This window comes from Capra hircus, unplaced genomic scaffold (genome assembly GCF_001704415.2).
Source record: "Capra hircus breed San Clemente unplaced genomic scaffold, ASM170441v1, whole genome shotgun sequence".
Lineage (NCBI taxonomy): Eukaryota > Metazoa > Chordata > Mammalia > Artiodactyla > Bovidae > Capra > Capra hircus.
Window position 1 is genome coordinate 1 of NW_017196941.1, and position 12,390 is coordinate 12,390.

Genomic DNA, 12,390 nt, shown 5'->3' on the forward strand with positions numbered 1-12,390 from the left:
TGGTGTGCGTCGCTCCTCGGCGTGCCCGTCGCCCCCGTGGCCGGGCCCCCCGGCCCTCCTTCCCCCCCGTCGGGGTCCCCTGTCCCCTTGGCGGGTCTCTCCCGGGCCCTCGCGCTGGGGTTTGCCCGCGGCGGTGCGGGCCTCCGGCTCCCCGTGCGCCCCGCCCCCTGGCCTTCGCTGCCCGTCCCGCCGCTGGCCCCTCCGGTCTCTGGCCGGCGCCTTGGCTCCCGGCCCCTCCCCGCCGCTCGGGGTGGCCCTCTGTGCCTGCTGTCGGGCCCGGCCGCCCCGCGCCCCCGGCGGCGTTGGGGCGGGGGCCTGGGGGCCCCGGCGGCGCGGCCCGCGCGGGGCTCTCGGTGGCGGCGCTGGCGCGCGCGTCTGGTGTCCCGGCCTGCCTCGGCGGCGCCCCGGGGGCCCGTCGCGGCCCCGGGCCCTGTGGCCTGTGCCCCGGCGGGCCTCCCGCGCCCGGCCGGCTGGGCCCGGGGGCGTTGGTGGCCCCTTCCCCGGGCCCTTGGGGCGTTTCCTGGGCGGTGCGCTCCCTTGGCCCTGCTGCGGGCCCCTGCTTGCTCCCCCCGGGGTTGCTCCGCCCCCCCGCTGCGCGGGCGGGCCCCCCCCGCGCGCGCCTGCCCGCCCCGCCCCCGGGGCTCTTGGCGGTCCCGGGCTCCGCCGTGCCCGGCCCGCCCCTCGCTCCCCGGCCTCGTCCCGGGTCTCTGCTTGGCCCGCGGCCCGGGCGGCCCCTCCCTCTCCGCCCCCCCCCCTCTTGCCGTCCCTGGTGGCGCGCCGCCTCCCGTTCTCCCCGTCCTCCGGCTGCTGGGTCCCCGCCCCTCGGCCCGCCGTCTGCCGCGTGCCCGTGTGCCTCTCCCCCCCTGGCTTCGTCCGGCTCCTCCGCCCTCCCGCGTCCGTTTGCCCTCGGTCCCTGTGGTCGGCTCCCCTCTCCGGGGCTTTGCGGTGCCTGGGCCCGGGCTCTCGCCCCTGTGTTGCCCCCCCTCCCCCGCGCCCGGCTGGGCCCCTCGCCCGGCCCGGGGTTCCGCGGCGTCCGGTGTGGCCCCCTTCGGCGGGCGTGGCCTCGTTCGTTCCTCTTGCTCCTTTGGCCCCCCCCTGGCTTCTCCGTTCTCTTTTCTGGGCCGCCCGTGTTGTTTCCGGGGGCGTGCTGCGGGGGGCGGGGGCCGGGGTTGCGGGGTGGTGGGCGCGGGTGCTGTGCTGGGCTGCGGCCCTTTCTCCTCCCCTCTTCCTGTGGGCCTGGGCGTCGGGGCGCTCTGTGGCCTTGCTGCCTTCCGTGGCTTCCTCTGCCCCGGGGCCTCGTGGCTTCTGCCTTTTGTCCGGCGTTCCGGGGTTTGGGCTTCGCTTTGGTGGCCTTGGCCTTTGCCTTGGCCTGGGCCTTGGCCCTTGCCCTTGCCTTGCCTTGGCTGCTTGGCCTTGCTGCCTTGCCTGCCTTGCCCTTGCCCTTGCCCTTGCCGCTTTGCCCTTGCCCTTGCCTTGCCCTTGCCCTGGCCCTTGGCCTTGCCCTTGCCCTTGCCCTTGCCCTTTGCCCCTTGCCTCTTCGCCCTTGCCCTTGCCCTTGCCCTTGCCTTGCCCTTCCCCTTCCCTTCCCCTTGCCCTTGCCTTCTTGCCCTTGCCCTTGCCTTGCCCTTGCCCTTGCCCTTGCCTTGCCCTTGCCTTGCCTTGCCTTCCTTGCTCTTGCCCTTGCCCTTGCCCTTCCCTTGCCTTGCCCTTGCCGCTTGCCCTTGCCCTTTGCCCTTGCCCTTGCGCCCTTGCCTTGCTTCTTGCCCTTGCCTTCCCTTGCCCTTGCCCTTGCCCTTCCCTTGCCCCTTGCCCTTGCCCGCCTTGCCGCCTTGCCCTTGCCCCTGCCCTTCCCCCCTTGCCCCCCCCCCCCCCCCCCCTTGCCCGCCCTTGCCCGCCCGCCCCCCCCCCGGGCGCCTCGCGCTTTGCTCCGCGCCCCGGCGGTCGCCGCCCCGGGCCCTGTCTCTCCCCTTCCCTTTGTGCTCCTTGCCCGCCCTTCCTCGCTGCTCGCGGGCGTGCCCCCTGCCGCCGCCCGCCGTGGGCGTGTGTTTGCCCCGCCTGGTGTGCCTTCCTGGCCTCCGCTCCCCCCGGGGCCTTTCCTCTCGCCGTCGGCCCCCTGTCCCCTTGGGGCGGGTGTCCTGCCTCTTTTCTCCTCCCTGCCCCGGGTGGCGCCCCGCTCGCTCTGTCCGCGGTCCCCCCCCGCCCTTGCCTGGCTTTTCCCGCTCTTGCTCGGCTGCCCCCTTTCCGGGCCCCCTTTCCTGCCCCGGTGCTCTGTGGCCCCTGGTTGGGTCTGCCGGTTCCCCCCCGGGTGCGCTCCTGTCCCCGCCCCGCCTTTTCCTGCCCGCCCTCGGCTCCCTCGCGCTCTCCTCCGCGCCCCGGGGCTCGCGGCGCTGTCTGGCGGCGTCTTTGCCTTTCCCTGTGCGTGTGGGGCTCCTCCCTCCGGCCCCCCGGCTCCGGGCTCCCTGCCTCTCCGCCCGGCCTGGCCCGCCGCGCTCTTCTTGGCGGTTGGGCCCGGGCGTTCGGCCGCCTGTGGGGCCCGCCCGCCTTCTTCGGGGCCGCCGCGGCCCCCCCGGGGGTGTGTTTGCCCGCCTCTCTTTGGCCGGCCCCGGTTTGCTTCTCCCCCTCCCGCCCTCCCGCTCTGCTCCGCGGCCTGCCGTTCCCGCGCCCGGGCCCTGTCTCTTCCCTTCCCTTTGCGCTCCTTGCCCCGCCCTTCCTCGCCGCTCGTGGGCGTGCCCCTGCCGCCGCCCGCCGCGGGCGTGTGCTTGCCCTCCCTGGCTGCCTCCCTGGGCTCCGCTCCTCCCGGGGCCTTTCTCTCCTGGTCGGCCCTCTGTCCCCTTTGGGCGCGGGTGGTGCCCTCTTCCCTCCCCCCTGCCCCGGGTGGCGGTGGCGCCCCCTCGTTCTCTCCGCGGTCCCCCCCCCGCCCCCTTGGCTGGCTTTTTCCGCTCTTGCTCTGCTGCCCCCCTCCCGGCCCCCCTCGCGCCCCCCGGTGCCCTGTGGCCCCTCGGTCGGGTCTGCCGGTTCCCCCCCCGGGTGTGCTCCCGTCCCCGCCCCGCCTTTTCCTGCCCGCCCTCGGCTCCCTCGCGCTCTCCTCCCGCGGCCGGGGCCCGCCCCGCCGTGTGTGTGGCGGTGGCTCTGCCTTTCCCGGTCCCCCTCTCCGGGCTCCCTGCCCCTCCGCCCGGCCCTGCTGCTGCTGCTGCTGCTCCGTTGCTTCCGTCGTGTCCGCCTCTGTGCGCCCCCCTCGCCGGCCGCCCCCCGGCTCCCCGTCCCTGGGCTTCTCCCGGCCCGCCCCTGGCGTGGGTTGCCCTTTCCTTCTCCCCTGCCTGCCCGTGCCCCGTGCCCGTGCCGTCGCTCCGTCGTGTCCGCCCTCTCGCGCCCCCCTGGCCTGCCGCCTCCCCGGCTTCTCCGTCCCTCGGCTTTTCTGCCCGGCCCTGCCCGCCGCGCTTTTCCCGGCGGCTGGGCCGGGCGTTCGCCGGCTGTGGGGCCCGCGCGCCTCCTTCGGGGCCGCCTCGGCGGCCCCTTGTTTTGTGTTGCCCCCCTCTCTTTGGCCGGCCCCGGTTCGCTTCTCCCCCGGGCGCCCTCCCGCTCTGCTCCGCGGCCCGCCGTTGCCGCGGCCGGTCGGTGTCTTTTCCCTTCCCTTTGCGCTCCTTGCCCCGCCCTTCCTTGCTGCTCGCTGCTTCCGCCCGGGCCTTTGCGCCTGTTGTTTTCTTTCCTCGGTTCCCCGCTTCCTTCCGTTCCTCCTCTCGCTCTCCTCGCCCTTCTGTGCCCTCCGTGCCCCTCTGCTCTGTCCTGGTCCCCTGCTGTCCGTTCTCCTTCCCGTTCTCCTCTTCCCGCCTTTCCCGTCGCCGCCGTGCCCCGCTTCCCTTGTCCCTTTCTCTTTCCTCCGGTTTTCCCCCTGTCCTCTCTGGTTTCCCCCTGCTGCCTTTGCCGCCCTCCTGCTCCTTCCCGCTCTCTGGCCTCTCCTTTTTTTCCGCTTCCCGCTCCTTTGTTTGTTTGTTTGTTTGTCTTCTGGTCCGCTGGTCCCCGCTGGCCTTTCGTCTCCTCTCTCGGTTCCGCGCCCCCCGTTTTCTTCGCCTGCCCTTTTTGCTCCCCGCCTCTGCGTTTCTTTCCCTTTCCTTGCTTTCTCCTTGTTTTCCTCCTCTGTTTTTTTCCTTCGGTCCCGTCCCTCCGCCTTCTTTCCGCTTTTGGTCCCTGTCGGCTGGCCTCCGCTTTCCCCCCTCTTGCCCGTTCCCTTCCCCCTTCCGCTTCTTCTCGTGGGCCCCCGCTCTCCCTTTCCTCCCGCGGGCCCCTCCCCGCTTTTTCTTCGTTGCTCTGCCCCTGCCCTCCGCGTCCCTTTGCGCCCTGCGTTGGCCTCTCCTTTCGGCCTGCCCCTCTGCCTCCCTCCCGCCCCGGTGCCTTTCTGCTTCCGGGCTGGCCCTGCTCTGCCTTGCCCTTCCGCGCCCCTGGGTTCCCCTGCTTTTTTTTTTCTTCCCCCCTGCCCCGCCCGTTCTTTCCGCCTCTGCCCTTGCCCCCCTCTCGTCCTTCGGTCCGTTTTCCTTCCCCTCCCCCGCCCGGCCCTGCCCCCGCCTCTTCCCGCTGCTGCCCCCTTGCCCTCCTCTCCCCCCCTCGTCCCGTCCTGCTCCCCTTCTCCCCGTTCCCCTGCCCTGTGCCCTTCCCCCTGTTCCCGCGGGCTTTCCCCCTGCCGCGCCCCCCGCGCTCCCCCTGCCCCCTCCCCTGGCTCCTTGCCCCGCCCGCGCGTTCCCGCCCCCCGCCCTCTCTTTCTGCTTTCTTGCCTCTGCCCCGCCTTTGCCTGTGTGGCTCCCCTCCCCTGGGCCCCTTCTGCCCGCGCTGGGCCTCCCCGCCCCCCTGCCCTGTCTCTTGCGCCCCCTGTCTGCCGGTCCGGCCGCCCCCGTTCGCCCTGGCCCTGGCCCCCCGCCTGGTTCTCCCTCGGCCCGGCCTCTGTCCCGGCTGTCTCTTGTCCCCCTGCTTCTTTCCCTTCTCTGCCGCGTCCCTCCTGCGCCCCCTGGGCTGGCGGCCGCCCCCGCTGGCCTCCCGCTTGCTGGGCGCCCTCTCCCGCCTCTCCGCTCTGCCGCTGCCCCCCCCTTCTGGCCGCCCGTGCCGCCGCCTCCCGCGTCTCCTGCTGCCCGTGCCCGCGGCGCGTGCCCCCGTTCGCTTCCCGCTCCGCCTTCCGCCCCTCCCCTCCTTGCCTCCCGTCTCCTCCCTTCCTGGCCCCTCGCTGGGCCCCCTTGGCCCCCGCCGCCGCCTCTTTTGGGGGGCTTGGCCCTCCCTGCCGGTGCTGGCTGCCTCCCTGCCCTTCCCCCTCTTTCTGCCTTGGCCGCCCCGTGCTGCCCCCCTCGCCCGCCTCTTCCCCGCCGCGCCGTTGCTTTGCCCCCCCGCTCCCTCCCGTCCCGGCTCTGGTTTTTCCCTCTGTCCTGGCTGGCTCTGCCGCTGTCCTCTCCCGCCCGTGCCCGCTGCCCCTTGGCTGCTTTTGCCCTGTGGTGTTGGCGCCGCTGCTTGTCGGTCGCTTCGCCTCCCCGGCGCCCCCCCCTCCCTCCTCCCGGCCCTCCGGTCTGCCTCTCCCTTGGCCGGCCTCTCCTGCCCTGCCCCTCCCCTCCTTTGGCCCCTTGCTGTGCCGCGCTGCCTCCCTTGGCCGTTGCTTTGCTTTGCCTGTGCGTGTGGGCGCCCTCCCTGGGCCCCGGGCCTCCGGGGTCCTTGCCCCTGCCTCCCGCCCTCCCCGCCCGCGCCTTCCCGCTGTGTGCCCTTCCGGCCGCCGGCGCCTGGGCCCCTCTCTTCCTTCGCGGCCGGCCCGTCCTCCCCCGCGCGTGTGTTTTCCGGCCTCTCTTTGCCGCCCGTGTTTTGCTTCTCCGCCCTCCGCGCTGCCGGCTTGCTCTGCGGGCCTCCCTTGCCGCGTCCGGGCTGTGTGTCTCCCTGCCCTTTCCCCGCCTTGCCGCCCCCTTCCTCGGTTGGCGCCGTGCTTCCCCTGCGCCCGCCGCCTCGGGCGTGTGTCTGCGCGGGCTGCGTGCCCTGCTCGGGTCCCCTCGTCGCGGGCCCCTTGCCCCTCCCCTGGGCCCCCGGCGCGTCGCTCTGGCCCGGCCCTTCGGTTGCGCTCTCCCCCCGCCGGGCCCCCCGCTCGCTCTGTCCGCCGGCGGCCCCCGCCCTGGGCTGGCTTTTCCCGCCGTTGCTCCGTCCCCCCCCGTTCGGGCTCCCCGGGCCCGCCCTGCGCCTTTTGGCCTCTCGGCCCCGTCTCCCGCTGTGTGCCCCGGCTCTTTTCCCCCCCGGCTCCCGCCTGTTCCCGCCCGCCCTCCGCTCCCTCGCTCTCTCCTGCCGCGGCCCTGCCCTCTTGTTGCTGCCCCCGCCCCGCTGCTGGGCTTCTTGGCTTCTGGCGGCGCCGCCTTCCCTCCCGGGCCCCCGCCGCGGCTTGCTTGCTCCGCGCTTTTGTGCCCTCGCGTTTTCTTCCCGGCTCCCGGCGCTCGCGCCCGCTTCTGCCCGCGCCCTCCCCCGGGGCCGCCCGCGTCCCCCCTTGCTCGTGTTCGTCCTGGCGTTCTCTCCTCTCCCCTCCGTTCTGCCCCGCCCCCCCGCCTGTCTGGCGGTTGTCCCGCCTCCCTCGCCCTCCTCCCCTCCTTTGCCCTTTTCCGCTCCCGGCTTCGCCCGCCGGTTTTTTCCCGCGCCCGTCCTCCCGCCGGCTGCCTGCTTGTTCTCTCCTCCTCCGGCCTGTCGCGGGCCCCCCGTTTGTCCTTTCTTCCTCCTTGCGCCTTCTCGCCCCCTCTCTCCTTGGGGCCCCTTGCCCTTCTTCGCCCCTGCCTTGGCCCTGCCTCTCTCCGCCCCCTGCTTGCCCCGCCGTTTGGCGCTTCCTTTGCCTTTCCCTGGGCGGGCGGGCGCCCTCCCTGCGCCCCGGGCCTCCGGGGCCCTGGCCCCTGCCCCGCCTCTCCCCGCCCGTGCTTTTCCGCCCTGTGTGCCTCTCCGCCCCCCGGCGGCTGCGCCCCTCTCTTCCTTGGCGGCCGGCCCGGCCGCCCCCGCGTGTGTTTTCCGGCCTGTCTCTTGCCGCCCGTGTTTGGCTTGTTCGCCCGCCGCCCTGCCGGCCTGTTCCCCCGCCTCCCTGCCCGCCTCCGGGCCTTGTGTCTCCCTGCCGTTTCCTGGCCTTGCCCCCCCTTCCTCGGTGCGCGCCGTCCTGCCCCTGGGGCCGCCGGCTGCGGGCGTGTGTCTGCGGGGGCCCGGTGTCCTGCTGGGGTCCCCTGGTCGCGGGCCCCTTGCCCCTCCCCTGGCCCCCCGGCCCGGCGTTGCCGGCCCCCCCCTTGCTTCTGCCCTCCCCCCTGGGGCGCCCCGCTCGCTCTGTCCGCGGGCCGCCCCCCGCCCCCGGCTGGCTTTTCCCGCCGTTGCTCGGCTGTCCTGCGTTCGGGCTCCCCGGCCGGCCCCTGCGCCTTTTCGCCCCTCCGCCTGGTCTCCCGGTGGGCTCCCCGGCTGCTTTCCCCGCCGGCTCCCCGCCCGTTCCCGCCCGCCCTGGGCTCCCTCGCTCCCTCCTGCCGCGGCCCCCTGCGCGCCCCGCTGTTTGGCGGTTGCTTTGCCTTCCCCTGGGCGGGTCGGCTCCCTCCCTGGGTGCCGGGCCTCCGGGGCCCTTGCCGCTGCGCCCTGCCCTCTCCGCCCGCCCTTTGCCCGCCTTGTCTGCCTCCGCCCGGCGGCGCCTGGCCCCGCTCTCTTCCTTGGCGGCCGGCCCGGCCGCCCCCGCGCGTGTGTTTTCCCCCCTGTCTCTTGCCGCCCGTGTTTGGCGTCTCCGCCGTCCGCCCTCCCGGCCTGCTCCCCCGGCCTCCGTTCCCGCGTCCGGGCCGTGTGTCTCCCTGCCTTTTCTGCGCCTTGGGCCCCCTTCCTCGGTCCGCCCCGTCCTGCCCCTGGGGCCGGCGGCTGCGGGCGTGTGTCTGCGGGGGTCGGGTGCCCTGCTGGGGTCCCCTCGCCCCGGTCCCTCCCCTCGCCCCCCGGCCCCCGCGGTGGGGCTCCCCCTGGCTTCCGCCCTGCCCCCGCGCGCCGCCCCGCTCGCTCTCTCCGCCGGCCGCCCCGCGCCCTCGGCTGGCTGTTCCGGCTGTTGCTGGGCCGCCCCCCTTCCGGGTCCCCCCCGCGCGGCCCCGGCGCCCTGTGGCCCCTCGGTCCGCTCTGCCGGTTCCCCCCCGGGTGTGTCCCCCTCGGCGCCCCGCCTTTTCCTGCCCGCCCTCGGCTCCCTCGCGCTCTCCTCCCGGGCCCCGGGGTCGCCCCGCCTGTGGCTGTGCCTCTGCCTTTCCCCGCGCGCCTGGGGCCCTCCCTCCGGCCCCGGGCTCCCGGGCCCCTTGTCCCTGCCCCTGCCCTCCCCGCCGCGCTTTTCCCGCCGGCTGGGCTGCCGCGTTCCCCGGCTGCGGGGCCCGTGCTCGTCCTTCCGGGCCGCCGCGGCCGCCCCCCCGTGTGTGTTTGCCCGCCTGTCTTTGGCCGCCCCTGGTTCGCTCCTTCCCGGGGCGCCCTCCCGGTCTGCTCCGCGGCCCGCCCTTCCCGCGGCCGCCCCCTGCCTCTCCCCTGTCCTTTCTGCGCCTTGGCCCGCCCTTCCTCGCTTCTCGCGGTCTTGCTCCTGCCGCCGCCGGCTGCCGGCCTGTGTCCGCCCTGCCTGGGTGCCTTCCTGGGTTCCGCTCCGTGCGGGGCCTTTCCCCTCCCCGTTCGGTCCCCTGCCTCCTTGGGGCGGCCGTGGGGCCCGCTTGCCTCCCCCTTGCCCCCGGCTGGCCCCCGCTCGTTCTCTCCGCGGTCCGCCCCGCGCCCTTGGCTGGCTGTGGCCGCTGTTGCTGGGCCGCCCTGCTTCCGGCCCCCCCCCCCTCCGCCCCCGCGCGCCCCCGGCGCCCTGTGGCCCCTCGGTCCTGGCTGCCGTTTCCCCCCTCGCCTGTGTCCCCCTCGGCGCCCCGCCTTTTCCTGCCCGCCCTCGGCTCCCTCGCGCTCTCCTCCCGCGCCCCGGGGCTGGGCCCGCTGTGTGGCTGTGGCTCTGCCTTTCCCTGGGCGTGTGGCGCCGCTCCCTCTGGCCCCGGGCTCCCGGGGCCCTTGCCCCTGCCTCCTGCCCTCCCCGCCGCGCTTTTCCCCCTGGCTGCGCCGTGGCGTTCTCCGGCTGCCGGGCCCGCGCGTGTCCTTCGGGGCCGCCCCGGCCGTCCCCTGTTCTCCTGCCTTCCTCGCCTCGTCGGTCCCTTCTCCGGTTGGGCCGCGGCCTTCCCTCCCTGCTCTGCCCCGCCCCTGCCGTCGCTCGCTGCTTTGCGCCTCCTTCCCCGCCTTGGGTTTCCCCCCCGTCTCGCCTCCGCCCCTGGCCCTGTCTTTGTCGCCGCGTTCCTTCCCCGGTCTGTGCCGCTCTCCCTCTCCGTGGCCCTTCCCTCCCGCCTCTCGGCCCCCGTGTTCTGGCCTGGTGGCCCGCCCCCCCCCCTCTTGCCGCGCCCCTTTCCCCCTGGCTCCTCGCGCCTGCCTGTCCCTGGCTGGGCTTGCTTCCGGCCGCCTTCCTCCTCTTCCGGGTCCCGCCCGTTCCCCCGTTGTTGTCCTTCTGCCCTTTTCTCTGGGCGCCCCCCTCCCCCCGTGCGGCCGGTGTTCGCCGCTTTGCCCCCGTCCGGGGGTGGGCTTTCCCCGCCGCTGGCCCCTTCGGTCCGGTCCTCCCTCCGGTCCCTCCGTTTGTCTCCCCCGCCTCTCCTTCCCCCTTGCGGCCCCGCTTCCTGCCTTTGTGCTCCGTGCTCCGGTGTGGCTCCCTGCCTGGCCCCCCCTTCCTTGGCCTGCCCTCGGCCCGGTCCTTCTCCTGTTGTTTTCGCCCCCCTTCTGCCCGCGCTGGCCTCCCCGCCCCCCTCCCCTGCCTCTTGCGCCCTCTGGCTGCCGGTCCGGCCGCCCCCGTTCGCGCCGGCCCTGGCCCCCCGCCTGGTTCCCCCCGGCCCGGCGTCTGTCCCGGCTGTCTCTTGTCCCCCTGTTTCTTTCCCTTCTCTGCCGCGTCCCTCCTGCCCCCTGCTGGGCTGGCCGCTCCCTGCGCTGGCCTCCCGCTTGCCGGTCGCCCTCTCCCTCCCCTTCGCTCTGCCGCTGCCCCCCCCCTTCTGGCCGCCTGTGCCGCGGCCCGGGTCTGTCGGGGCCCTTCTTGCGTTGCCGCCCGGGTGTGCCGGCCCCTTTGGCCGTTCCCGCGGTTCGGTGTGGTTCGTCTCGCGCTGCCTCCGCCGCCCTGGGCCTCCTGTCGCCTGGCCTGGCGCGGCTCCTGGCTCTTCCCGCGTTTCCGCCGGTGCTCTCGCGTTCCGCCGGGGCCTTCCGGGCCCCGCTCTGGCGGCCGCCGGCCCGCCCGTCCTCCTGCGTGTTGCTCGGGGCCTCTCGTGCTTCCTCTCCCGTCGCTGCCGGGGCCTCCGCCCTTGTGTGGCGTCGGGGCCGGCCGCTGCGGCTTCCTCTCCCGTGCTGCCCTGGCTTTTGGGGTCCTTCTGGCGTCTCCCCCCGGGCGTCCGGCCTCGTCTCGCGTGGGGGCCTGCGCGTGCCCTTTCCTCCCCTGCTGTCGCCGCCGTGTCCCGCTTCCCCTTGCGTGGCCCCCGGGCTCTGTGGCTTTCCCTCGCGTCTTTCCCCCGCGGCTTTCCCCCCGGGCTGTCCCCCGTGTCCCGGTGGTGTGCGTCGCTCCTCGGCCTGCCCGCCGCGGCCGTGCCGGGCCCCCCGGTTCCTGTGGCCTGGCCTGCGCCCTCTGGGGGCGTCTCGGCCTGGTGGCCCGCCCCTGCCGTTCCTCTCCCCTTTCCTTTGGCGCGCGCCTCCTCTTGCGCTGCGCTGGGCCTGCCGGGCCTTCTTTCCCGCCCCGCCGGGCCCGGCTCCCTCCTCTCGCGCTCCGCGCCGGCCCCGGCGCTCCTCTGGCTGTGGCCGGGCCCCTCGTGCTTCCTCTTGCGTGGCGCCGGGTCTGTCGGGCCTTCTTGCGTTGCCGCCTGCCTGTGCCGCCTCTTTGGCCGTTCCCGCGGTCCCGTGTGCTTCGCCTCGCGCCCCTCCGTGGCCCTGGGCCTCCTCTCGCCTGGCGGGGCGCCCTCCTGGCTTTTCCCGCGTTGCGGCCGGTGCTCTCGCCTTCCGCCGGGGCCTCCGGCCCCGCTCTGGTGCCTCCGGCCGGCCCGTCCCCTGCGCGTTGCTCGCGGGCCTGTCGCTCTTCCCTCCCGTCGCTGCCCGGGCCTCCGCCCTTGTGTGGCGTCGGGGCCGGCCCTGCGGCTTCCTCTCCCGGCTGCCCTGCCTCTTGGGGTCCTTCTGGCGTCTCCCCGGGCGTCCGTCCTCGTCTCGCGTGGGGGCCTGCCCGTGCGCTTTCCTCCCGTGCTGTCGCCGCACGTGTCACGCTTCCCTTCGCGTGGCTCCCGGGATCTGTGGCTTTCCCTCCGGCTTTCCCCGCGGCTTTCCCCCGGGCTGTCCCCCGTGCCCCCGTGGTGTGCGTCGATCCTCGGCGTGCCAGTCGCGCCGTGCCGGGCACCGGCTTCCTCTGGCCTGGCCTGCGACCTCTGGGGGCCTCTTGGCCTGGTGGCCCGACCCTGGCGTTCCTCTCGCCTTTCCTGTGGCAGTGGGCCTCCTCTTGACGCATGCGTCGGGAACCCGTCGGACATTCTTTCCCGCGGCACGCCAGGGAAGGATCCCTCCTCTTTCAGCTTGGAGGCGGACAACGGGGCTCCTCTGGCATGTGGCCGGGACCTCTCGTGCTTCCTCTGGCAGTGGAGACGGGTGTGTCGGGGAACTTCTTGAGTGCAGCTAAGGTGTGAAGGACCCTTTGGACGTTCCCAGACGGTTAGGTGTGATTAGCCTCGAGACGCCTCAGCGGAAATGGGCCTCATCTCGCCTGGAGGGGAGAACCTCCTGGATTTTCTCGAGTGTGCGCAGGTGCTCTCGACTTACGACGGGGACCTCAGGGACCCGCTCTCGGTGCCTGCAGGAAAGGCCAGTCCCATGCGAGTTGTTCGGTGGCCTCTCGGGATTCCTCTCCCGTCTGATGCCGGGGTCTGAGACCTTGTGTCGGAGTCGGTGCCGGCCTGAGGCATTCCTCTCCAGTGCTGACATGGATCTTGGGGTACTTCTGGAGTCTCCCCGAGGGGAGTCAGTCCTCGTCTCGAGTGGGGGCATGCACGTGCGCTTTCCTCCGCAGCTGTAGCAGCAGTGTCCGCTTCCCTTCGCAGTGATCAAGGGATCTGTGGCTTTCCCCTCCGAGGCTTTCCCCACGAGGCTTTCCCACAGGGCTGTCCCACGTGCCCACCGTGGTGTGAGTTGATCCTCGGCTTGAAAGTCGAGGCAGTGCAGGGAAAACAGGTTTCCCTGGAATTGACTGAGACATCTGGGGGACTCTGGGAATGGTGGCACTGACCAGGGAGTTCCTCTCGCCTTTCCTGTGGAGACGCCTGGACTCGCGCGGAGAATTCTTTCGCCTACTCACGCTGGGAAAGGATCCCTCCTCTCGAGCTATGAGGC

The 12,390-nt window shown here is 74.5% G+C and overlaps 1 protein-coding gene across 1 annotated transcript; it reads right to left on the reverse strand.

Annotated features, from left to right (window-relative positions):
• Nucleotides 1–8: 8 nt before the first annotated feature.
• LOC108634993 (fibril-forming collagen alpha chain-like) lies at nt 9–8,658 on the reverse strand (the record flags this gene model as incomplete). The annotated part of the gene is made up of 3 exons (XM_018045308.1): nt 9–1,147; nt 3,322–4,037; nt 4,856–8,658. Coding segments are annotated over 3 exons (5,658 nt in total), but the record flags the coding sequence as incomplete, so codon positions are not given.
• Between the last annotated feature and the right edge of the window lie 3,732 nt (nt 8,659–12,390).